Source organism: Portunus trituberculatus, chromosome 14, assembly GCF_017591435.1.
Source record: "Portunus trituberculatus isolate SZX2019 chromosome 14, ASM1759143v1, whole genome shotgun sequence".
NCBI lineage: Eukaryota > Metazoa > Arthropoda > Malacostraca > Decapoda > Portunidae > Portunus > Portunus trituberculatus.
In genome coordinates, this window is record NC_059268.1 from 4809999 (window position 1) to 4836491 (window position 26493).

The following is a 26493-nucleotide window of genomic DNA, read 5'->3' on the forward strand; positions in this document are numbered from 1 at the left end:
TCACGCTACAGGTGGCTCGGGATCGCTCCGGAGCCACTGAGCGGTATGTAGTTCCTTGCTATCCCAGAGGCAGTGAGGATAAGATTGATTGATTGATACATATATTATTGCATTAATAAATAAATACAACAAAGGAGGAGGATGAACCTTGCCACCCACCCCCTGGGCAAAGACTTAAGGTTAAAGTATCAAAAATATAACAATAGACAGTATACATAGTAAGAATACGAGTACTTCAATAAATAAATTGCACACCTTATTGCTTAAACACCCTGCAGTCTGGGAGCAAACTGAGGATATTCCCTGAGTATATCCCTGAGAGTGATTGAGTCTAGGAGATGGTCAATGAGACTATATTTGTTGACCTTGTGACCTAAATTTAGCAATTAGAGGACATTCCATGATATAGTGACGTAGAGTGTGTCCCCTTAGTGCAGCACACAGCACACACCAGGAGAAGCACTGACTTCCCAAAAGTAGCCTCATTGCCACCCTGTCGTGTGATGCGGTGTGTCTCATTTATAGACCGGAGCCCGAAGGGGTTTGGGTAGCTGAAAGGGAGCAAGTCGTTTCGCAGCAAATGACACTTCGCCTCGCCGCTGCGAACGCGCCCAATGAACCAGTGGGACTGAGGCGAACCGTCCTAGACTACGTACTATTAAACCATACCGTATTTTACTGGTGGATACATGTCTATATTATTATGTTCATGGAAAATAAAATAGCATGGCTATTAACATATTTTATTGCTGTATATAGCTAGTCCGTACATTTTAAAACATGAATAAATACATGAATACAACATTATGTGGGTGGTGAATTAAAATAACTTTATTAGTCAATTAATAGGCTACATGTAAGAAAAGAATGAATAAAATACATGTATTCATGCCGTCCATACATTAGAATGGGCAGTATATTCCCGCACATTTGCGCAAAAGCATCTTTGCCAGTTCTATGTCCCTTGTCGAGGTTCTCATGTATTCTTCCCACGCATCAAATAATCTACCATGCATGCGTTTATATTTTTTTTCTTTGGTACCTTGACAGTGTCCCTTCACTTATGTATTGTGCCTCCACACTGACTGTTGCTGCTTCCTCAGCCAGTAGTTTTGCTAGCAGATAGAGTGGTAGCTTAGATTTACCTGCTCTTCTATTTAAAGCACTGTGCCAGCTCTCGCAGTCATTATTCGTTCTAGTTGTGTGGAAGAATGCTGACCAAGTTTGTGGGGGGAAAGTGGTACTCAAAATCCACTGTGAGGAAATGTATTCTATTAAGTCTGCCAAGGGATTGGTAACTGCACTATCTTTCAGATAATTAAACATGGGTATAATATGCTCAGCTGGTAACATGGGGAGGGCAAACAGCTTTCTTATGTACGTGTGGGTGGGTGGGTCTTTCTGATATGAAACTTGTAGGCCAAGTTGCTGCACTTTCCGCCACACTGCTTGCGACCAGTGAAAGGTACAGCCTCGCATTCTGACGTTTGGAAATTCTTGACGTACTGCCTTCCATGCAGCTGCCTCAAAATCCATTACGAATTCTTTCACTGACAGCTGTAAAAAAAAAAAGGATTTTATGGTCTTAAATATACACTGATAATCTTCATATCTCCGGCCACTCATTAAAATAAATAGAAGTGGAACTTGCTTGGTGAGAGTCCCGTTTGTAATAAAAGCATGTATTGAATATAATTGCACAAATGGTTGTTTTACCAGCTTAAAGGTACCATCTAGATACCAGGTTTTGGCAGTCTTTAAAAGTTCTCTCTGACGATCTGAGGCCCACATTAAATGTATTCTGGAATCCTGCTGCACCTGCCATGTTTCAAAAATCTTTGGAATATGCTCAGTGTCAATATTAAAATCTTCTAATGTGGTTGGGTGTTTGGGTCTTGTTTTCTCTCTGAATCTATTAAAACATCTTGCTAAGCTTGCTGTTGCTGGCAGTTGGGGAACTTGGTTTTCTCTTAACAAATCCTTAGCAATTTGTACTCCGGAGCTGTATGGGTTCCTTGTAGAAGATTCTTTTCCTTTACTTACAACCATGTTTTTAAGAAGAGCAGATGGATTAGCAGCATGAAGATGGGGCTGCACTCCAAATGTGAAACAATCTTTTGATTCTGTTACCTGAGCGTGGCATTTGATATGTTTATTTCGCACCACACACTGCCACTTGACATCACCATTTTTGTTGGTTCGTATTTTATTGTAAGAATATCCGTCTGATGAAATAAGTTGGCAAGCCCCTCGCTTGCTCTTGCCCTTGGCGTAGGTTACAGGAACTTCCTGAGACACAGCTGCAACTGGGGCTGTATCAGAGAGGATAGACTCATGGAGGACCTCTCTTTGGTTTAGGTTGGGCAAATCGTCATCAGAGGAACCATACAGAGAAGAAACAAGTGATGTAGGCACGAGTGGTGAAGGCGGTGAAGCAGGCAGGCCGAGTGGTGAAGACGGTGAAGCAGGCAGGTCGAGTGGTGAAGACGGTGAATCAGGCAGGTCGAGTGGTGAAGACGGTGAAGCAGGCAGGCCGAGTGGTGAAGACGGTGAAGCAGGCAGGTCGAGTGGTGAAGACGGTGAAGCAGGCAGGTCGAGTGGTGAAGACGGTGAAGCAGGCAGGTCGAGTGGTGAAGACGGTGAAGCAGGCAGGTCGAGTGGTGAAGACGGTGAAGCAGGCAGGTCGAGTGGTGAAGACGGTGAAGGCAGTGGTGACATACAAAATATGCACATCCAGTCTATCTCTCTTCCTTCTCTAATAGCCTGTCTATATTCTGCCTGGCTCACCCCACTTCCGCATGTCCTGTGTTGCCAACGCTCACACCTAGGGCACAGCAGAGCTTGCTGCCTCTCTCTAACTTCCATGCTGCAAGAAATGCACGGGTAGTCAACAGTAGCCTTCTTTCTCTGATATCTTTTAGTTGCCATGGCTGGGAACAGACTAACAAAAAGTTAAAACTGAATCAATCAGGAAAACACTCAACAACAACAACAAACTTTAACAAAGCGGTCCATGAGGCAAACAAGCAAAACAATCAAATTCATAATACATGTGAATCACCATTATTATGCTAACATGGAAACAAATGTAATTATCTAAATTAATATTAATATTCGTATCGAAATGTAAAAGTTGGAGAAATGTACTGCGAACTGTCCCAAACATTTGCTGCGAACTGTCATTTCCGCTTCTGACCGTACGTGAGGCGAAGTGTCATTTGCTGCGAACCGTCTTGCTCCCAGCTGAAAAGCGAACCAATTTTCTTGTTCATGGTGATGTTGTATGTACATCACTGTTCATGAAAACTGAAGTCTGCCGCGGATCTAGTGGTGGGTATGGCCCTCTGGGGCAAGACAATGATATGGAAAAATTGACCTAGATCAGCTGGAAAGCGAACCACATGATAATGGTGTTTAAATGTCCCTTTTACCTTCAGGAACTGGGACTAGGTATTGACAGACTTTCTTTGTGGTGGCGTGCCCTTGACAGACTCACGTGACTACCATGTCAAAATTGACCTAGTTCAGCTGAAAAGCGAACCAAATGAAACTTATTATAAAATGACCAGTACCATCCCAGGTATAGTGCATGACCACTGACAGACAGTTTCTGTGGTGGGGTACCCCTGACAGACATGTCCACATGACCATACCCCATTAATCCCTTCAAGACCATGATGTAATGGCGCTTTCTAACACCGATCACTACATCCAAGTCCAGAAGGGGTTAAGCTCGATAAACTTGTAAGTCAAACAGATAATACAATAAAGCGTGAACATATAAAATTATCATGTATATTCATCAGTGTCCAGTGTTGAAGTGAACATTGTTTCATAGAGAACATCCATATCCATGAGAATGTAATGCATAAAGATATTGAAGAAGTAAATGTAAATAAAATAATTCAAAATATGCTTTCTGAAAGACACCAAAGTAAATTACGCCATCCTGATAATAAGTGCCTATTATTGAAAAGTTACAATGGACTAAGTGCATTTCCTTAAACATATACCTAAAATCTAATATTTATTATCTAATATCATAAGTGCACAATAATATTCATCAGACTAAATGAAAATACAATTCATAATAAATCCTTTCACATAATTTTGGATGTTGAGAAATTATAGGAAAAAAAGAGGGATAAATCTGGCTGGCCACGTATATTACATCGTTAAATGTTTTGTGCACATACTATATTCTTGTAATAAAATGCATTGTGTCAATGGAGGACCAACTAATTATCACACAAGTCTATCTCTTCAGTATCAGAATCTGAGTCCTCACTCCATGGCTCATCATCACACTGGTCATAATCACTCAATTCATCAAGGGTATCCATTTCCATCACTGTTTCCTCTGATTGAGTAAGAATTGTCTGGTCCTTGTCACTGCCATTAGGAAATATAGAATCAGGAACGGCTGGTCCGTCAAACCAGGTTGGCTGCAACAAGTCACCATCTACTGCCCAACCATAATCAGTGGCACATAAGCCTTGATCAGGTGAAGCTGTGTTGGCATGACTCCACAAAACTGTCACGTAGTGTGCCCTCAGTAGTTTTTTCTTCAGTGTCCGACGTGATGGGGGCAACAATGCACAGTCAACCTTCTTGATATGATGAAGCGGGTTTTTCTGTAAGGATTGTGGAATCATATGACAAAATACTTCAAAAGAGAATATCCTTAAGTTAGATTAAATGGGAATAATTGAATTTTCAGAATATCTTTCGTGTCAAAATAAATGAGGGTTGAGAGAATGAGAGACAATGAAATCTTATCATAGAATGTGCATTGGAGGTTAAGAATTAAATACATTGTTACTCTCTTAAGCCAAATCAAGTTACACCCTGTAAACCCAGCACACTTGATACATATATACCTTATTTACTGTGCTCGACATCTGCATAATTTTTCTATAGCATGCTTCATCTACATCCCGTTCTTTGTTTTGGCCATACATCTTGCAAACAAACTCGGATGCCACGTCTATGTCAACTTCACCGTCAACTTCACCCATGTTAGAGAAAAATTGGAGGAAGCGTCCAGTTGGGTCCTTCTCCAGTATTTCCAGAGGTTTGACTTTGCCTTTCCAGAATTGGAATATGAACCATGTAGGTAACAACGGCATATCTCTTTAAACTAATTAATTTAATTTTGGCATGATTCTAAATCTTTACTGTACAATATGTATGCCAGCTTAATCTGTCAGTTAAAGGAGGAAAAAAAATCCTACCTATAAAAGGCTGATGTTAAGTCACATCCAGTGAATGCGTGGTACCCTGGTAGTGCTTTTGGGAGTCCTGATTTTCGTTCCTCAAGGACCTCTACAATATTGGTGACATTGATGTATTGCCTACTGTTTCCACTGCCACAATCCATGAGACATTTTTGGAGGACCTCACTTCTGGGTCTTGATTTCCAAGTATACCAATAAGTATGAAGAGCACATCTGTATCAGATGCTCGTACAAGGACCATGCTTCCTGAGGTATTTTCCAAGTGGAATGCTACTCGTATAAGGGTATCTGCTTCTTCATGGTTGGCCTGAAGGTGAGCTGGGCTGGTCACCGAGATCTCCCGAGGAACATCGTATGGAGCTATTGCCCGAGCCATCCTATCTACAGTATGCACTGGTGGAGGGGATGAAATTCATGTCTGTCTTGATAAGTACGTCAAAACTTCAGTCAAGGACAGCGAGAGAAAGCTGCGTGGTGCAGAAGATTCTGCTTACACAATCACTGTACCTGACCAAACAATGAGACATAAAGGAGCAAAACTTCTCAAGAAGGGAATTTTCAAAAACGAACTTGGAAAATTTCTGCTAAAGGAATGGGGGAAAAATCACTATTGGAACATCCTAAATGGAAAAACATTGTATGCCTCCTATGGCGGTGAATGCTTCCAATATACGCCAAATGACTTTCGAGAGATCTCGGTGACCAGTCCAGCTCACCTACAGGCCAACCATGAGGAACTAGATATCCTTATAGCATATATATATATATATATATATATATATATATATATATATATATATATATATATATATATATATATATATATATATATATATATATATATATATATATATATATATATATATATATATATATATATATATATATATATATATATATATATATATATATATATATATATATATATATATATATATATATATATATATATATATATATATATATATATATATATATATATATATATATATATATATATATATATATATATATATATATATATATATATATATATATATAAAAAGCTCAAAAGGATATTCCCAAAACAGCAATAATAACACCATTCGGTCTGTTTGAATATGTGAAAATGTCTTTTGGTCTTCGTAATGCAGCTCAGACCTTCCAGAGATTTATGGACAACGTGTTACATGGCTTCGACTTTGTCACTGTGTACATCGACGACGTATTGGTAGCTTCCAAGGATCATGCTGAACATCTTCGGCACCTACATCAGTTATTCCAGCGCCTGCAGTCGTATGGCATAAAGATACATCCGGCTAAGTGTGTCCTTGGTGTTGATTCAGTGGATTTCTTGGGTCACAAAGTTACCACAGATGGCTTACGCCCCTTGCCACAAAAGATGAGTGCTATTCAAGATTTCCCTCAGCCAACGACAGAACGAAAATTGCGTGAATTCTTGGGTGTTGTTAGTTATTACCATAGGTTTATACCAAGCGCTGCCGATATCTTGCATCCACTGAAGGACATGCTTACGGGACTACAGAAGGGTTCACAAAAGGCACTTGTCTGGACTTCCGAAGGTGTGGAGTCCTTCACCGCAATCAAGAGTAAGATTGCCACAATCACTCTGCTTGCTCACCTTTCACCATAAGCCTCAACTGTTCTCACAACTGACGCATCAGCAACAGCAGTGGGTGCAGTTCTGCAACAAAGGATCAATGGAAGCCTGATGCCTCTAACCTTTTTCTCACGACGCCCTGAACCCCGAGAATGCCTTTACAGCACGTTTGATCGTGAACTTCTTGCTGTATACTTAGCTATTCAACACTTCAGACACTTTCTCGAAGGTCGACAGTTTCAAATTTGGACAGACCACAAACCTCTTGTTTACGCACTTGCACGTAAATCTGACCATCACTCACTACGAGTTGTCAGGTAGTTATCTTACATTGCAGAGTTCACATCGGATATAAGTCATATACATGGTCATGAGAACGGACCTGCTGATGCTCTTTCCAGGAACGTGACATCTGTTATTCCGAGGACCCTGCGCCGGACTATGAAGAGATTGCTGCACGTCAATGCAGTAACAAGAGACTATAAAAAGCAAGACAAGGAACGTCACTTCTTCTCCAGGCCTTCAGACTCCTGGCTTCGTCGCTGCCTGTTTGGTGTGACGTCTCATGCGGACACCCGAGACCTTTCATCCCTGCCTCTCATTGTAAGTCTGTTTTCCAGTTTTTCCACAACCTTGGCCACCCTGGTATGAACGCAACGGCACGCCTACTGACACACAAAGTCGTGTGGCCTGGGATCCGGAGAGACGCTAGGAAATGGACAAGACAGTGCGTGGTATGCCAGGCTGCAAAGATTTGTAGACACACCATCACCCCTCATGAGGAGTTTCCACTGTCTAAAATGAGGTTTCAGACAGTTCATGTTGACCTGGTCGGTTCTCTTCCGCCATCCAGAGGATATTCTTACATACTAACATGTATTGATCGTTTCACCAGGTGGGCAGAAGCAATGCCTATTCCCAACATCACAACTGAAACTACAGCGTGGGCATTCATGACTACCTGGGTGACTAGATTTGGGGCTCCTGACACGATAATCACCGATCGAGGCGCCAAATTCGAGTCTGACCTCTGGCAACGATTGCTTCAGTTTCTCGGCACTACCTGTCAGCGTACCACAGCTTACCACCCTCAATCAAACAGAATGGTAGAAAGATTTCATCACCAGCTCAAGGACGGATTGAGGTGTCTACCGCACTCGTACAGGTGGGTTGATTCTCTCCCTATTGTTCTTCTCTCCATCAGAACTTCGGTTAAGGAAGACCTTCAGTGTTCATCAGTGGAGCTCACTTATGGGAAACCCATTCACCTACTGGGTGAATCCATTTCACCTCAAGAGAACAATTATACAGATGCTACTCGCTACGAGTTTCTCCATGCTCTATGCAGAACTACTGCCGGTCTTGTTCCTACACCACCCCGCCAGAGATGGGTTCAACGCACTTACTTCCCAAAGGACCTGATGCAAGCTGAGTTTGTGCTCGTTAGGCGCGGGGCCCGTTGTGGTCTGGCACGCCCATACGAAAGCCCTTACCGTGTGCTGGCTAGAACTCCTAAACACTTTACCATTGATAAAAACGGATCACCTGACACTATTTCTTTGGACCGCTTAAAGCCTGCTTTGGGACATGTTTTCACCCAGCCTACTCCTTTACAGGTTATGATACTGCCACGAATCCAAGATTTGTCACCAGAGACACGTCCTTCGGCTCCGGCAGCCGAGTATGGAGATTCTCCAGGTTTACACAACGAAGATGCCTGATCCTGAACTCGACTCACCACTTTCCTCATCAATAGATTCGTTGGATGGTGACTCTCCTCCCAGCCGTGTGGTGGCGTGCTACGGCAGAGTGGTGAAGGCTCCAGATCGTTACGTATCAACAACCACGCCCGTTCCTGGTGATACGCGGCCTTCCTCTAGTCTTCCTCCTTTTTCTGCGGGAGGGGAGAGTACTATGGTGGTTTGCAGTTAACCACCACTCGCCGCAAACACCCCAACAGCCTAGGTAGTCAGCAACTTGACAGGAACGGCATTTGCTAATGTCAGCATCAGGTAGAATGGTAGCATCAGCCAGTATCCCTAAGAATGGAAGATGTCTATGATCCATTAACGGTGCCTGAAACAAGGGGCCGAGGAACACGGTGATCAGAGAGGCAAAATCCTACCGTGAAGGGTTGAGGACCTGTTCAGGTTCAGAGGACCTGTGATACTTTGACCATCGCCCGCACCAAGGCTGCAACGGGAGAGACAGACCAAGTCTGGAACACCTCCACCTTCCAGTTTCTTTACCAAGACGGACTCCTCTGTCGGAAGTGCCTTTCCTCACGCCGTCCAGAGAAGGTGGGGAAACTATGTTTAGTTATTCCACGGAAGTGTCGGCCCATTATATTGAATATTGCACATGAAAATCCCTTAGCTGGTCACTACTTTCATCGCAAGACGGAACAGAAGGTTGCTGACCAATTCTTCTAGCCGAGAATGGGTACTGACATCAGAGTACACTGCCGTTCTTGCGACAAGTGCCAGCGTTTTTCTCAAAGGGGATGAGTAAAGCCAGCCCCCCGTGCAGTCTATACCCATCGTTACCAAACCCTTTGCTCAGGTTGCAATAGATCTGGTTGGACCCCTCTCAATTCCATCATCTGCTGGCCATAAATATATCTTGACTCCCATAGACTTCTCCACAGGATTCCCCAAGGCTCTTCCATTAAAGGGTATCGACTCTATTTCAGTGGGCGAAGCTCTCCTCACCATCTTTTCCCGAGTCGGCATCCCTCGTGAAGTCCTGTCCAACCATGGAACGCAGTTCACCTCGGCCTTGATGGAAGAACTACATCGACTACTCGGGGTCAAGCCAATTTTTTACTACCCCCTAGCATCCCAGTGGCAATGGTAATGTTCAAAGGCTGCATAGTCCTTTAAAATCCATCTTAAAGAAGCTCTGCAGTGAGAAACGTGAGTGGCATAGATATCTAATACCAACCTTGTTTGCCCTTAGAGAAACTGAGACAGGACAGGATGGATGGATGGATGGATTTGCCTTAGGCGCCGCAACAGCTGGGGTCATATGGTGCCGCAACTATAGTTTAAAAAAAAAACTAAAAGTAGTTAAGAAAATAAAACTAAAGTTAACTAAAAACCAAGACCACAATAAAATTAAATAAAACATTAAAATACATAAGAAATAAAATTTACAAATTGGGGAAGAGGCCCGCTTCTCCCAGAAAGCTAAAAACGTCATGGCCAGGGGCCAGAGAAGCTGGTCCAAGGACCTTTGAGAGATAGTAGACACCGCTATCCCTACCGCGACAGCGGTAGAGGTAGCGGTGTCGTAACTCGATCAAACTAGGGCACTCCACCAACAGGTGCCGCACGGTGAGCGGCACCAAACAGTCATCACAGTAAGGTTGAGGATCCCTGGTCAGGAGGTACCTTTGTGTACGTGTGACCTATACGAAGTCGCGCCAATAAAGTCTGTGCACGGCGATCCCGGACATGGGTGTAAGTCCACTGAGGGAGTGTGGAAGTAGTAATCTCTCCCATTTTCGAGGTTGCGACCCCGTTAGCCATCTCCTCTGCCAAATTGCTGCAATCGCCACACGAATTGCATGAAATACATCTCGAAACGGAACAGGGGAAGGAGATGGAGCGCGACTTGCTGCCTCTTTAGCGAGGCGGTCTGCGTGTTCATTCCCTGGAACACCTACGTGACCAGGGACCCAACAGAACCCAACACGATATCCTCGTTTGGTAAGAAGATATAGCCACTCCAGGGCTGATAAAACCAAAGGGTGAAGGGAAATAAAAGAAGAGAGAGCAGTAAGAGCACTGCGACAGTCACTAAAAATTGTAAAAGACGAAACCGGGAGTGTAAAAATAATCTGTAAAGCTAGGACTATGGCAGACAGCTCCGCAGTAAAGACGGAGGCTACCGAAGGAAGGCTGCCAGACCGATAAAAAGAGGGGAAAACCACACTAAACCCAACGCCTGCGTCGGATTTGGAACCATCAGTAAAAACGGGGATGTCATCAGTATGGATAAAAAAGTGTTCTAAAAACCGTGTGTGGGACAGAGCTGGCAGAAAATCCTTCTTGCCATCCATGGCAGGAGGGCATATTGAAACAACCGGAAGCTGCCAAGAACCAACTCGTGGGAGCCGGAAAGAGTAGACAGGAGTGGGGTCGATGGACAAATCCAACATGAGGTTTGCCACACGAAGGCCAAAAGGTTTAGGTAGACTCGGTCGAGTGACATATGCCTGCGAACGCGAGTCCCGCAACATTGACAGACAAGGGACAGAGTCGGGAAGACGGTGAGTGCGAAACCAACACCGGAGCATCGAAGACTGGCGCCGGAGGTCGAGCGGCCAGAAACCAGCATCCACTAGAAGGCTAGGTATTGGAGATGTCCGAAATGCACCCGTAGCCAAGCGGACCCCAGCATGATGCACGGGGTCAAGCGTGCGTAGTCGTGCATCCGTTGCGGATGAGTAGATCTCAGAGCCGTATTCCAGCTTTGGAAGTATGAGTGTACGGTGAAGCAGCAGCAACGTGTCCCTGTCCGCACCCCAAGAGGTGTGACTTAAAACCCGAAGAAGGGATAGTGCCGTCCTACAGGACGCTTTAAGAGAACGGAAATGGGGAACCCAAGTAAGACGGTTGTCAAACAATAGGCCAAGATATCGAGTGGCCTCCACACATGAGATGCGTCTATTGGCTAAATATAAATCGGGATCTGGATGAACGCCACGATTACGACAAAAATGCATAGACACGGTCTTTGAGGTGGAGAAACGAAAACCATTTATGTTGGCCCAACTGGATATTCGATTGATTGCCAGTTGAAGCTTTCGCTCAATCAGTGACATCCTAGCAGCAGCAAATGAAATACATAAATCATCAACATATAAGGAGCTGTGAATGCCATCTGGGAGAGTATCAATAACACCATTAATGGCGACTGCGAATAGTGTAACACTAAGAATACTTCCCTGTGGGACACCATCATTTAGAGCAGTAGCCTCAGAGAGAACACTCCCAACTCGAACCCGTAAAAGACGTCTGGATAAAAACTGCTGGATAAAAATAGGAAGGTGGCCACGGAGACCAAAATTAAACAAGGAACGTAAAATCCCATGACACCAAGCTGTGTCGTAGGCCTTCTCCAGGTCAAAAAACACTGTTACTTGATGGTGGTGATTAGCGAAGGCCTCACAAATAGAAGACTCTAGGGATAAAAGAGCATCAGTAGTAGACCTCATCTTTCGGAAGCCGTACTGTACCGAGGACAGGTACTTCCCCCTCTCCAAGTACCACATGAGTCTTACATTAACCATCTTTTCTAATACTTTACAAATGCAGGACGTCAACGATATAGGACGATAGTTCGTAGCCTGAAGATTATCTTTCCCAGGCTTCGGAAATGGGAGAACCACTGCCACAGCCCAAGAAGTTGGAAAGTCACCGGTATGCCAAATCATATTATAAAGATTTAATAAAAAGTTAAAAGCACTGTCAGACATGTGGCGCAAGAAGGCATAAGGAATATCATCTGGGCCAGGAGAAGAGTCATGACACTGGGACAAAGCAGTCCGCAACTCGGAGGCAGAGAAGAGGACATTATAAGACTCCCCTCCTGTGGAAGAAAAATTTATGCCGAGAGATTCCATTCTCTGGCGGTGACGTGCGCCCGGGCTGCAGGATGCCTCCGGGAAACACTGGCAAAGTGCTCTGCGAAGAGGTCGGCGACAGTCCTAGGGTCTGCCACCGTTCGCCCAGAAGACAACAAAACTGGTGGGGAAGGAGCAGAATACTTCCCAGCAATTCGGCGGACTTTGTTAAAGACATCCGTAAGAGGAGTGCGGGCGTTAATGGAAGAGACATAAGCTTTCCAAGAGGCTCTTTGTGCCTCTTTCAAAACGCGGCGGGCTCGAGCTCGGCAGCGCCGAAAAGCGTCCAGACACTGCGGGTCCCCACGATGTCGCCGGAGACGAGAGAAAGCTGCCGTTTCTCTTTCACCGCTTCAGTGCATGCTGCGTTCCACCAAGGAACGGGACGCTTAGTAAAGCGACCTGACGTCCTGGGGATTGTCTGAAGCGCTACTGAAAGTAAAAAATCGGTAAAATAATCAACAGCCTCAGCACAAGTAGAAAAGTCAGCCAACGGACGGATAAAGAGCTAAGGTCTGTGAATCGAGGCCAATCTGCCTTGTCTAAAACCCAGCGTGGGGCCGGGACTGTGGCTCAGTGTTCACAGATTGTAATAAAATTGGAAAGTGGTCACTACCGTGTAAATCCGGTAGGACCCGCCAATTAAAATCAAGGAAAGAATTAGATGTACACAGAGAAAGATCGATAGCTGTAAAAGTCCCAGTAGGACTGTGGAAATGTGTAACATCCCCAGAATTTAAAACCTCCAATCCCTCATCCTCAATAAAAGAACCGATTAAAACCCCACGAGGATTACTAGCACCTTCATCCCACAATGGGTGACGGCCGTTAAAATCTCCCAACAAAAGAAAAGGCGGAGTCAGCTGACGCACCAGGCCGTCAAGCTCACCCCTGGAGACAGGAAGCCGAGGAGGGAGATATAAACTGCAAATGGTGTACAGTCGTCCCATAAAGACTTTAACAGCAACCACCTGAAGGGAGAGTTAAGTTGTAACGGGATAACAGGTATATCCTGACGGACTAGAATAGCTGTGCCACCGTGGTGGCCCTGGTCAGGGAAAGGAGTGCTAAAAAAGGCACGATAGCCAGGAGGACTAGAATAAGTACTATCACCTAGCATAGTCTCTTGTAGAGCTACACAGGCTGGAGAGAACTCCGACAGCAAAGCTCGGAGTTCCCCCACGAGGCGCGAAGGCCTCTACAGTTCCACTGTAGAAGCTTGAAGATGACTATTTAGGTGCAGTGGACGGGCGAGCCTTTTGAAGGGGCTGCCCGTGACTCACCTGACTAGAAATAATCAACCGACGAGAAGACACCGGGAGTTGAGATGTACCGGGTCGTTGGACCGCAGCCTTTCGGCCTACCGGTGAGTGATGCGAACCATCATCACTCCTACCGGTCATCGGAAGACGAGGGTCGGGCTGGACTGCACTTTTTGATACAGCGGGTCCACGAGGGACGGCTGTGACAATATCATCGGACGTCTCCATGCTAAGACCGTCCTCATCACAAGAAGCCCGATCTGAGACGGAGGGCATCACAGAAAGCTGGACAGAAACAACTGGCGGTACCATTGCAGAACGGTCCCTGGAGGACTCACGATTATGTACACTGGGAGAAACCTTAGATTGTTTAGGCTAAGCTAAATTAATCGACTCCGCAGAGCCATGGTGCCGTTTGGTCAGGCCAATGAAGCATAAGATGTCGCACCAGTACCGTCCTTCTGGCGGTAAAGGAGTTCACGGCGGGCGCTACCTAAACTGATGAACTGACTGTTAGCAAGCTGTAAAATATCCTGTTCCAGGCGATACCTAGGGCATTGCCTGGAACGTACTTGGTGAGCATCACGGCAATGAAAACAATAAGCAGCAGCATTGCAATGCTCCTCAGAATGTGAGTCTAGTGCAGAGCAATTACCACATCGGGAAGCCTCCTTGCAGGAGTTTTTACCGTGACCGTACGAATAACATGAGAAACACTGAAGAGGGCGAGAAACAAAACGCCTCACCCTAAGATTAATAGGTCCGATATTAACACGGTCAGGAAGGATGGAACCAAAAAAGGTGAGGAGGACCATGTTGGAGGAGTTCCTCATCTTTGTCATCTTTTGGACTGAGCTAGGACACATTGCTAGTATTTCCTCATCAGGGAATTCATAAAGATCCTGACTGTACACACAACCTTTGATGTAATTAAAGGTGGGATGTGTCTTTATAGTCTCAAACATGCTGTCAGAAGGACATGGTAGATGTTGCAACATCCTTGATTGCGTGATATCTTTCGCTCGCACTAGCACCCCCTTACCGTATTTCTTGAGGTTTCCCTCAGGAATCGTGCCGATCTCTTTTGACAGGTACCGGGAGGCATGTATGAAATTCCCAAGCCCATTTTTGTAGTAGGCCACAAACCAACGTGGAGGCAGGATCTGGCAGACTTCAGGAACTGAACTCTCAGAATGGTGGTCAAAAAGATTTAGGATGTAGTCTGTGTCGCTGTCCGAAATATTGCGAGAGTGGAGAAGTTCTGTCTTAAAGCCAGAGCCAGCAAGGGGAAGAGATGCTACGTGTTCATAAGCCAGACGGGCTTCGTCACATGATAGAAAAGTCACATAGCAGCGGTTAGATGGAAAATCTTTATCATAAACAAGTCGAATGCAAAGAACTGTGCCATACACCTTGAGAAGTGAGTGCAAGGCGTGATAAGAAAATGATGGGTTAACATTTACCATCACAAGGGAGTCATATGCAGCAGAAATACGTCCCTCAGAAGAACTCCCAGAACAGGAGACTGCTGGAGGCTCTTGTGGAGGGGAATCCTCCTTCCCACTCAGACCTGAAGATGACGTCTCGCGGGCTAGGTCAGCCACCTCACGAAAACCTGACAGTTTTTTGTGTTTCACCATATATATAAAGTTACACAAAAAATGGCCCCAGGGGCAAGGGAAACCACCTACTGGGACTACAATGGGAGGGAGCGCTGGCTGCCGTGGACGGGGTACCTCGTCCCCATGCGGACCAGTCGTTTTAAAAAAAGGCCCCACATGATACGAATGTTTGTCCACGACAGAGCTGAGACTCCCCTCCCAAAGCATCCCAGCCATCCAGCACAGGACGGCCCCTATTGGGCGATCCCTCCAGTGGGTGGCTCCGCTGGTCCACTGGCAGCCTACGTAGGAACCATTTAGTCTGGCCCCTCACTGGCGATTTTACTAGCATAGGTAGCCCTCTCCCCCTCGAAAGGGCAGAGCAGGCGCCTAAGCCCCCTCTAGCCTAGCTCGCCAGGTCACAGGGGCACGCAAGCCCCCCACCACGACAAGGCGGTTCCCATCTGGGGGAGGGACAGGACAAGATTCTCGCCATTCGAGCTACTCTATGGACGCAGCGTTCGTGGTCCTCTCTCCATGCTCCGCGACCTCTGAGAAGACAAGACACTCCCACAAGATGAACGGACCAGCTTCCAGTATGTTCTAGAGCTTCAAGAGAAACTGGAAGAGTGTGAGCAGGACTGGACGTCAGTGGACTCATCTAGTTGAATACTGAACAATCCAGCTCTTTTAATTTCCTGTACCACTTGGTCTTTGATGTCATCAGATATTTGAGATATTCAGCGTTGCAATGTATTATTTGAGCGTGAAGTAGTATTCAGCTTTTCAGAACTTTTCTCACCCAAAATCAAGCTTTACCATTGTCTTGGCACATGGCAAAATTAATTCCTCCCCAATTGTGTGTGGTTTCTTCTTTGCTATTTTAAGGGATACAAGAAATGATGCCTCCACTACAGCAGCATTTTGTTGATGAAAGGAACTGTTGGCATCAAGTCGTTGTCTCTTCATGCTCATTTCTTTGCCAACATGTTGAGGATGCTTGGTTTCCAGATGTAATCTAAGCTTACTGGGCCTTAGTGATTCAGCTGTGAGTATTTTGTGACAAATCACACACTGAGGCTTCACTACACCTTTATCAGTGATGCTTGTAAATCCAAAATCCAGGTAGTTGTCATCATAGTTGCGTTTCTTATTGGAAGCCATCACTGTACCTGCAATGCACAAAGAAAACACTTATTTCTAACACCGCTAACATATGTCATTACCCAAAATTAGAATAATAAAATCGTAAATATGAGGTTGAAAGGAAGTTAAATTTTACGTTACAAAAAAGTTAAAATCATTTACCATTAAAGTGGTATTGATTTGGCTGTAACTGAAGTATTCACAGGTAGGATGAAACTGATTATATGGGGGGGAGGCACACAAGGTTGATCTATGTTGCAACTGTGAATGTGTGGGGTTAACTGAATAATATGAACATCCTTGGTTCCTTGCTGATAGGTAAGATTCAAGACCAGGTTACCATACAGAATACATAACTTAGGAAGCCTTTATGTTCAGCTAAAACTATTTAGCTTCCCTAATACATCCCTATGTCTTGTTTTATGTCAAGAACACATAATCAGATGAAAAAATGTAATTATACAGGAAAAAATGGGACGTACGTATTACTCGTGTGTCTGGCAGCAAGGCACTGCACAAACCTGTACTGAACCTGTAAGTTCCCTCCACTAGCTGTCTACCCGATAAACTCCTTTGGTTTTACTTATGCATAGCCTCAGATTATGGCCCCCTACATTCTGTTGTATGACCCCCAGTTTGGGAACCACTGAGCCCTAAGAGGTGGAAACACTGTTGAAGTACCAGCAGTGCGTTCGGACCAATACAGAACTTGTATCTTATATTACGGCGCAAAAGTTTGGAATGAGTTACCGGAAAATATTAAAGCAAAACCTAGTTTAACTAGTTTCAAAGTTTCTCTAAAAGAATACTCACTGAACAAATATCAAGAAGTTACCCGAGCTGGTGCACGTACTATGTATATGAATATATATACATATATATATATATATATATATATATATATATATATATATATATATATATATATATATATATATATATATATATATAGGTTTCTGTAAGTATGTGTATGTTAAAATGAGTAAATATGTGTACGAGTGTATATGGGCGAGGGTGCCAAGTGCGCATCAGTATTGTAGATGTATATAATTTATGTATGTGTTACGTATAGTGACACAAAGATGTATGTGTGGGATAACTGTGATATGAGTATGGCTCACTTAAAGGAACATAGTTATGTAGACGTGGGTATGCATTTACGTTGTACTTTTATATATCTGAGTGTATCTGAGTATGCATGTATGTATATGTGTATCTGCGTGTATGTATGTACGTATATATGTACGGTTGCATATCTGTATGCGAATGTGTTTCGGCACGTATGTGTGTATAGGTATGTGTGTGCATTTATGTGGAGTGCTTGGGTATTTGTATGTCGGTATAAGATTACTTTGTATATCTGTGTGTTTGTATGCATGTAGGTATATGTGTACGGTTGCATATCTATGTGAGTGTGTTTGGGTATGTATGTGTGTGTGTGTGTGTATGTGTGTGCGGCCATGAATATATGTATGTGTAGGCTGTGTATATGCGTGAGCTTTTCTTAGAAAGTATTAATGTATGTGTTAATGTGTCCAATGATAAACGGATATAAAATGATTAATTTTAGCATAGTTTAGAAACATTTCTTAAAATTCATGTAAACCAATTAGGACGCTTAAAATGAATAAATTAATGGGCCTTTAAGAGAGATCGCTCTCAAAAGGCTTAGCCTTAATATTATGTTGTGACTTCTGGTCTGATGTATGATGTTTGGCTAAATAAAATCTCTCTCTCTCTCTCTCTCTCTCTCTCTCTCTCTCTCTCTCTCTCTCTCTCTCTCTCTCATGCCTTTGGATATGTAAGTACTCTGACTCACTGATCGAGAATGAACAAAGGTACTCAATAAATTTGGGGACCAATTGTCTTGAGTCTCAATTGATTTGGGGACCAGTTGTCTTGGGTCTCTCTCTCTCTCTCTCTCTCTCTCTCTCTCTCTCTCTCTTGGATATGTAAGTACACGTAACTACACTGACTCAGTGAGCAAGAATGAACAAAGGTGCTCAGTAAGTTTGGGGACCAATTGTCTGGAGTCTCAATTGATTTTGGGACCAATTGTCTCGGGTCTCAACTGTCTTGAGTCTCAACTGACTTGGTGATCAACTGTGTAGGATCACTTGTGGACCAGATGACCTAAGTACCAATCGCTTGGGGACCAATTGACCTGCACCCATATATATATATATATATATATATATATATATATATATATATATATATATATATATATATATATATATATATATATGTATATATATACTGTGAAAAGAGGTGGTACACACCAACCCAAATAAAAGTTTACTCCCAGCGACATCTAATAACTCTAGTCCTGTTCTTGACCCGTTCTGGTTTGAATAGTTCTGGTCTGGATCAGTTCTTGGGGTGCTGTGAACTTGCCGTCAAATGTACTTGTGATCTCCCTAAATGTTTCCCTTTGTATCTCAAACATCAATGGGTCAACCACAGCCTGCCCTCTAAAGACAACTATCCTCCTAACACAAAACTACAAGCACTTATTACATACACACACCCTTCTCTTGAAATGAAAAATGACTACTCACAACCCAGCCTCGGAGTCCCCTTCTGGTGACGGGAACATACCTACTAAATCTCCCTAGGTCGGACTGCTTTCCGGGTTACAACTGAAGATGTCTTGAAACCTCCCTCTATTTTTTCTTCATTAATTTCTACAACATTCGCGGTCTTTGATCAAATTTTAAATCTGTAGAACACCACCTCTTCTCTTCTAAACTAATCATCTTTTCCGCAACGAAACACAGCTATTTAAGGCAACTGACAGTGTGGGTATATATATATATATATATATATATATATATATATATATATATATATATATATATATATATATATATATATATATATATATATATATATATATACACACACAGACAGGTAACCAACACCATATGGCACAGTGAGTCCTAGGAAACGTTGCGCCATACGGCTGCACTGCTTCTTCATTTTCACACCAATCTCAGCGCGACAGTGACCCTTGTGACAGGTGTGCAGTGCCAGCGTTATGTGTACAGTGCCCGTGTCTTTTGATCAGTGCCAGTGCTTAGTGTTGTGCAATGAGTAACACTCTCGTGTCTCTCCATGCCGCTGACAAAGGATGCCGATACACTGGCGGGAGAGAGATCCCAATACAACACATCCTCACAGTCTAGCGAACAGCTGGTGACTGCCATGCGCGGCCCACATAGGGCTCTCAGAATGAATTTTCGGAATTACCGTGGATGACAATGAAAATGACCTTAGATTCAAAGACTTTACCACAGATTTAATTTTAATTAATTATATATATGTGTGTTTCACTGTTTGATCTGCTGCAGTCTCTGACGAGACAGCCAGATGTTACCCTACGGAACGAGCTCAGAGCTCATTGTTTCCGATCTTCGGATAGGCCTGAGACCAGGCACACACCACACACCGGGACAACAAGGTCACAACTCCTCGATTTACATCCCGTACCTACTCACTGCTAGGTGAACAGGGGCTACACGTGAAAGGAGACACACCCAAATATCTCCCCCCGGCCGGGGAATCGAACCCCGGTCCTCTGGCTTGTGAAGCCAGCGCTCTAACCACTGAGCTACCGGATGTGTGTGTGTGTGTGTGTGTGTGTGTGTGTGTGTGTGTGTGTATTTACCTAGTTGTATTTACCTAGTTGTAGTTTTTCAGGGCCTGGGCTTTATGCTCGTGTGGTCCACACTTATCCAATTTTTCTTTAAAACTATGTACACTCTTTGCTGACACCACTTCCTCACTCAAACTGTTCCAAGTCTCAACACATCTTTGCGGGAAACTAAATTTTTTAACATCTCTCAGACATCGTCCCTTCCTTAGTTTCTTACTATGCGATCTTTTGCTTCTAAAGTCATATTCTTCTCTCAGGATCAGTTTCTCATTATCCACTTGATCCATTCCGTTAATCAATTTATAAACTTGTATCAGATCCCCTCTCTCTCTTCTCTGCTCCAAGGTTGGTAGATCCATAGCCTTTAGTCTCTCCTCATATGTCATCCCTTTAAATTCTGGAACCATTCTTGTAGCCATTTTTTGTAGTCTCTCTAATTTTCTTATGTGTTTCTTTTTATGGGGAGTCCACACAACTCCTGCATATTCCAATCTAGGTCTTATTTTAGTACTTATCAAATTCTTCATCATTTCCTTGTCCATATAGTGAAATGCTACTCCAATATTCCTTAGCAAATTATACGTCTGTGTGTGTGTGTGTGTGTGTGTGTATATATATATATATATATATATATATATATATATATATATATATATATATATATATATATATATATATATATATATATATATATATATATATATATATATATATATATATATATATATATATATATATATATATATATATATATATATATATATATATATATATATATATATATATATATATATATATATATAATGCAGGAGGAACTGTCCAAGGGTAACAAAAAAAAAAAAAGAAAGAAATAAAATGCCCACTGGGTTGTCAGTTCCCTCAAAGGTCATGAGAGTTATCCAGAATTAAAGGACAAATGTCTTGAAACCTCCCTCTGAAAAGAAGTCAAGTCGTAGGAAGATGAAAATACAGAAACAGACAGTGAGTTCCAGAGTTTACCAGAGAAAGGTGTGAATGATTAAGAGTACTGGTTAGCTCTTCTATTAGAGAGGGGATGAGAGAAAGAAGAAAACCTTGTCCAACAAGCTGCAGGAGGAGGACAGGCACACAGTTAGCAAGATCAGTAGAGCAGTTAGCATGAAAATAGCGATAAAAGATAGCAAGAAATGTAACATTCCGACGATAAGAAAGAGGCTGAAGACAGCCAGTTAGAGGAGAGGAGTTGATGAGACAAAAATCCCTCCATCCCCAACCAAACATGTGAAGAGTACTCCATACAAAGACGTATAAAGCCTTTGTACAGAGTTAGCAGTTGGAACGGTGAGAAATACTGGCGGAAACGCTTTAGAACGCTAAACTTCATATAGGCTGTTTTAGCTAGAGATGAGATGAGAAGTTTCCAGTTTATATTATGAATAAAGGACAGACCGTGGATATTCAGTGTAGAAGATGGGGACAGCTGATTGTTACTGAAAAAGAGGGGATAGTTGTTTGGAAGGTTTTGTTGACTTCGTAGATAGAGGAATTGAGTTTTTGAGGCATTGAACACTACTAAGTTTTTTTTTCTGCCCCAATCAGAAATCTTAGAAAGATCAGAAGTCAGTCATTCTGTGGTATCCCTGCGTAATCTTTTGACTTCCCGAAGAGTTGGTCATCTCTGAAAAGACGTGGAAAAGTGTAGGGTGGTATCATCTGCGTAGGTGTGGATAGGGCAAGAAATTTGGTTAAGAAGATTATTAATGAATAACAGAAAGAGGGCGGGTGACAGTACATAACACTGAAGAACACCACTGTTGATTAATAGATTTAGGAGAAGAACAATGGTCATCTACCACGGCTGCAAAAGAACAATCGGAAAGGAAACTTGAGATAAAGTTGCAGAGAGAAGGATAGAGACCGTAAGAGGGCAGTTCTGAAATCAAAGTTTCTTGCCAGACTCTATCGAATGCTTTTGATATGTTTGGCATGGAGGCGTAAATTCCTCTTTTTTTTTTTCTCTCAACCTAAACCTTCTAAGCTTTGGTTTAACACAGCCTGTCCTCGTGATATACATGATAGAGAGGTTGCCAACAAAAGGTACTTGAGCCTTCTTTCAACTGAATCTCATGCACTTAATATTTCTGCCCGGAATCATGCCAAGTCTGTTCTTCAACTTCCCAAACACTCTTTCCTAAACAGAAAATGTCAAAATCATTCAAACTCAAACTTCCCTTCCTCTGCCATCAGGCCAAAAATATCTCCAATAACTTTACTTCTTCTTTCCCTCTTTTATTTCATCCTCATGGCACAACTGCCATTAGGTGGTGAAGTAGTGGATAAGGTGGTGAGCGTGGGACTGGACAAACGTCCACGCGTAGGTTCGAATCCCACCACATACCACTTTGAAACTGTATCTTTTGTCGAGTGGTTTAAAGTTACCTACATATCACCATGATACCCAGGTTCTAGGTGGTTACACCGAAAATGCGCTTGGGTGGTGATATGGGCTTGAGCCACTAATGGTCGGAGGCTGAACAGCGCTTCACACACTCTTCAAGTGTGTCTATAGCCGCTATAGGCCGTAACATTATGAAAAAAAAAAAATTGTCTCTAAAGCTGAACTCTTCTCTTAAATCTTTGCTAACATCTCCACCTTGAATGATACTGGACTTATCCCTCCCTCTCCTTCTCTCTGTGGCTATTTCATGCCTACAATTAAAGTTCTTTGTAATAATCTTTTCCATGCCCTCTATGGCCAAAACCTTCGGAAGGCTCGTATCCTAGACGTACGATGACGTATATCCCTCGTTCTATGACGTACGCCATCGTATGACACCCACAAGGATGACTTACGACATACTAAAGAAAGTGGGGGAACAACCAGAGTTTTCAAATTTTCTTGGCTTGCTACAACGTATGCCACGCTAATGATGTTGGACGATGTCGAACGACATCAGATGATGTCAAACGATGTCAAACGATGTCGAAGCAGACGCATTTGACAAGCGTGCGATGGCGTCCTGTATTCGCTTGACGACGCAAAGGCAGGCCCAGAATGAGCCCTGTAGGTTATATAGGGGTCCAAAGCGTTTTCCCACGTCACATCACCAAACAGCATCGACATCTACGCACCTCACCATGGATCTCCTTTTTTTTTTTTTATGCAAGGCAAGAATATTAGAAAAAAAAGGCTCACTGGAACTGCAGTTTCCCTAAAAGATTTGAAAAAAATAAGCCAACAGTCTGAGACAAATGTCTTGATACCTCTCTCTTAAAAAAAGTGAAGTCGTAGGAAGATGAAAATACAGAAGTAGGTAGGCAGTTCCGAGTTTACCAGTGAAAAGTATGAGTGACTTATTAACTCTTGTGTAAGAGGGCTGGACAGAATAGGGGTGAGAGGAAGAAGAAAGCCTTGTGCAGCGAGGCAATATCACTAGATCAATAGAGCAGTTAGCATGAAAATAGCGATAAAAGATAGAAAGCGATAAAAAATTTCGGTAGTGAGAAAGAGGCTTAAGACAGTCAGTCAGAGAAGGGAGTTGATGAGACGAAAAGCTTTAGGTTCTACCCTGTCTAATAAAGCTGTATAAGTGGAGCCCCCTAACATGCGAAGAGTACTCCATACAAGGATGGATAAGGCCTTTGTACAGAGTTAGCAGTTGGAGTGGCAAGAAAAACTGGCGGAGACGCCACAAAACGCTTAACTTCATAGAAGCTGTTTAAACAAGAGGTGAGATATGAAATTTCCACTTTAAATTATGAGTAAAGCACAGACCGAGGATATTCAGTGTGGAAGAGGGAGAGGAACAGGAAGAGGCTGTTTTGAAATCAAAGCTTTATGCCAGACTCTATCAAAAGCTTTTATATGTCTAACGCTACAGCAAAAATTTCACCGAAATCTCTAAAAGAGGATGACCATGACTCAGTAAGGAAAGCCAGAAAATTACTAGTAGAGCGACCTTGACGGAAGCCATGCTGGCGATGAGATGGAAGATTGTTAAATGACTGAGGTTTAAGAATCTTCCTATTGAGGATAGATTAAAAAAAAAAAAAATAGATAAGCAACAAATAAAAGATATAGGGTGGTACTTTGAGGGATTAAAACATTCACCCTTTTAGGAACAGGTTGAATGTAGGCAAACTTCCAGCGAAAAGGAAAGGTATAGGTCGATAGGCATATAGTTGAAAGAGTTTGTCAAGGCAAGGTGCAAGCACAGAAGCACATTCTAGAGAACAATAGGAGGGACTCCATCAGGTCTATAAGGCTTCCGAGGGTTTTGACCAGAGAGAACATGGAAAACATAATTACGAAGAATTTTGATTGAAGACATGTAATTATCAGAAGGAAAAGGAGAGGGAAGTACAAGCCCAAAATCATCCTAAGTGGAGTTTTTAACTAAAATTTGAGAGACGATATCAGCTTTAGAGACAGATAAGATGAAAGTGCTGCCACCAGGATGAAATAAAGAAATATAGAAGGGAAAAATGAAGAAGTAAAGTTATTGGAGATGTTTTTGGCCAGATGCCAGAAGTCACAACGGGAGTTAGATTTTTTAAAGATTTTGACATTTTCTTTTTATGAATGAGTATTTGGCAAGTTAAAGAACAGACTTGGCATGATTCCGGGTAGAAATATAAAGTGCATGATATTCAGGAGATGGAAGGCTCAAGCATATTTTGTGTGCAACCTCTCTATCATGTATAACATGAGAACAGGCTGTTTTAAACCAAGAGTTAAAAGGTTTAGATTGAGAAAAAGAATCATTCCAGGGAAAATGAGCAAAATACCTCTTCAAATCCCCCATCTGGCAGAGGTAAAACGCCAGAGACACCTCCACTTCAAGGGATCTTGAGGAGGGATTGGAGAAATAGAATAAGATACATAAATGAGATTGTGATCGATGGAGCCCAACGGAGAAGATAGGGTAACAGCATAAGCTGAAAGATTAGAGGTGACGAAAAGATAAAAAAAATGTTGGGTGTATCTTCAAGACGATCAGGCATACGTGTAGTTTGTTGCATCAGTTGCTCTAGGTCATGAAGGATAGCAAAGTTGAAGGCTAGATCACCAGGATGGTCAGTGAAGGGAGAGGAAAGCCAAAGCTGGTGGTGGAAATTTAAATAATCAAGGATAAAGATCTCGGCAAAAGGGTAGAGGAACAGAATTTGTTCCATTTTGGAAGTTAAATAGTCAAAAAATTTACTATCGTTAGAGGAGTAGGGTGAGAGATAGACAGCACAGATAAATTTAGTCAGAGACTGACTTTTGAGTGTATGCCAGATGGTGGGAAACTCGGAAGATTTGAGAGTGTTGGCACGAGAGCAAATTAAGTTGTTGCGCACATAGAAGCAACATCCAGCTTTGGAACGAAAGTGAGTATAGAGAAAGTAAGACAGAACGAAGAAGGGGCTCCTAAAGTATATGCCTGTCCTCGCTGACACAGAGCCGCATCTCGCCAGGGACATCTCTAAGGATGGAGTCTACATACTTGAGAGGGCTTTGTGAATACTGGATGATCATGATAATACTACAGATAAAGCTTGTTTCGCGATGTTCTCTCTCTCTCTCTCTCTCTCTCTCTCTCTCTCTCTCTCTCTCTCTCTCCTTGTTTAGGTGGTGACAGTTGCAATGAGTTCCTATGTATAATAAAAAAAGGTAACATTTAATCAGTATTGATTTTTGTTCATTTTTTTCACTGACACTTACAGAAAAAAAAAATTTCGTTTGCTACCTGTTTCCTGTAACGCTATGAATGCGTACATTCTACACAAATATCTATAAATTCATGCTGCTTGGTACCATTCGAGTAAATACCGAGGTGTGACAAGGAGGGAGGAAGAGGCCCAATAAGGAAAGTAGTTCTCGGTACACACAACTTTTGGTCTATATTTTTTGTCTTAAAATAAAGCAAAACCTAACCTGTGTTTAGTTTCCTTTATTTTTTTCTTCTATTTTTTCTTACAAATCCCAAAGAATGTATCTTGACTCGCAGGACACCATGCCTACTTAATACAAGTAAAATAATAAACAATGTACTTTAAAATTCCGAAGTGAGAAAATAGCCAACGATATCCAAACTTACTTTTAGCTAAGCTTAACCAAACTTACCGTTGGCTAGGTGAGGACATTTTAAAGAGACTCGAACTCTCATTTGGAAGGAAGTTCCCTTGTGGGTGCACCACTTTCAATTAACCTACAAGAATTCATCTTTGAGCTAGCCAGGTGATCATTCTACGCTCCTTTCTTCATTCTCCTTTTTTCATGTATATTTATGTATATTCGCCTCTTCCATGGAACATCCTCTTTGTGTTTTTCAATGTTTTCAGTGGTTGTAGTATTTGAACTATACGTATAATATGGCTATTTAAAGAGTTCCCTTT

The 26493-nt window shown here is 42.7% G+C and overlaps 1 protein-coding gene across 1 annotated transcript; it reads right to left on the reverse strand.

Moving 5' to 3' along the window:
- Positions 1-15830: 15830 nt before the first annotated feature.
- Positions 15831-16493, reverse strand: LOC123503418 (zinc finger BED domain-containing protein 5-like). Its single transcript, XM_045253184.1, has 2 exons — positions 16149-16493; positions 15831-15932 (listed from the first exon to the last, which is right to left on the reverse strand). The coding sequence occupies exons 1-2, from the start codon at positions 16491-16493 to the stop codon at positions 15831-15833; spliced, it is 447 nt and encodes a 148-aa protein (XP_045109119.1).
- Positions 16494-26493: the final 10000 nt, after the last annotated feature.

Bases quoted from the DNA above. Each gene is read 5' to 3' on its own strand.
- LOC123503418 (XM_045253184.1), bottom strand. From the start codon at position 16,493: ATGGCTTCCAATAAGAAACGCAACTATGATGACAACTACCTGGATTTT. The intron at 15,933-16,148 runs GTAAAGCTTGAT...TTGAAGCTCTAG, and splicing joins TGCCATGTGCCAAGACAATG to AACATACTGGAAGCTGGTCC.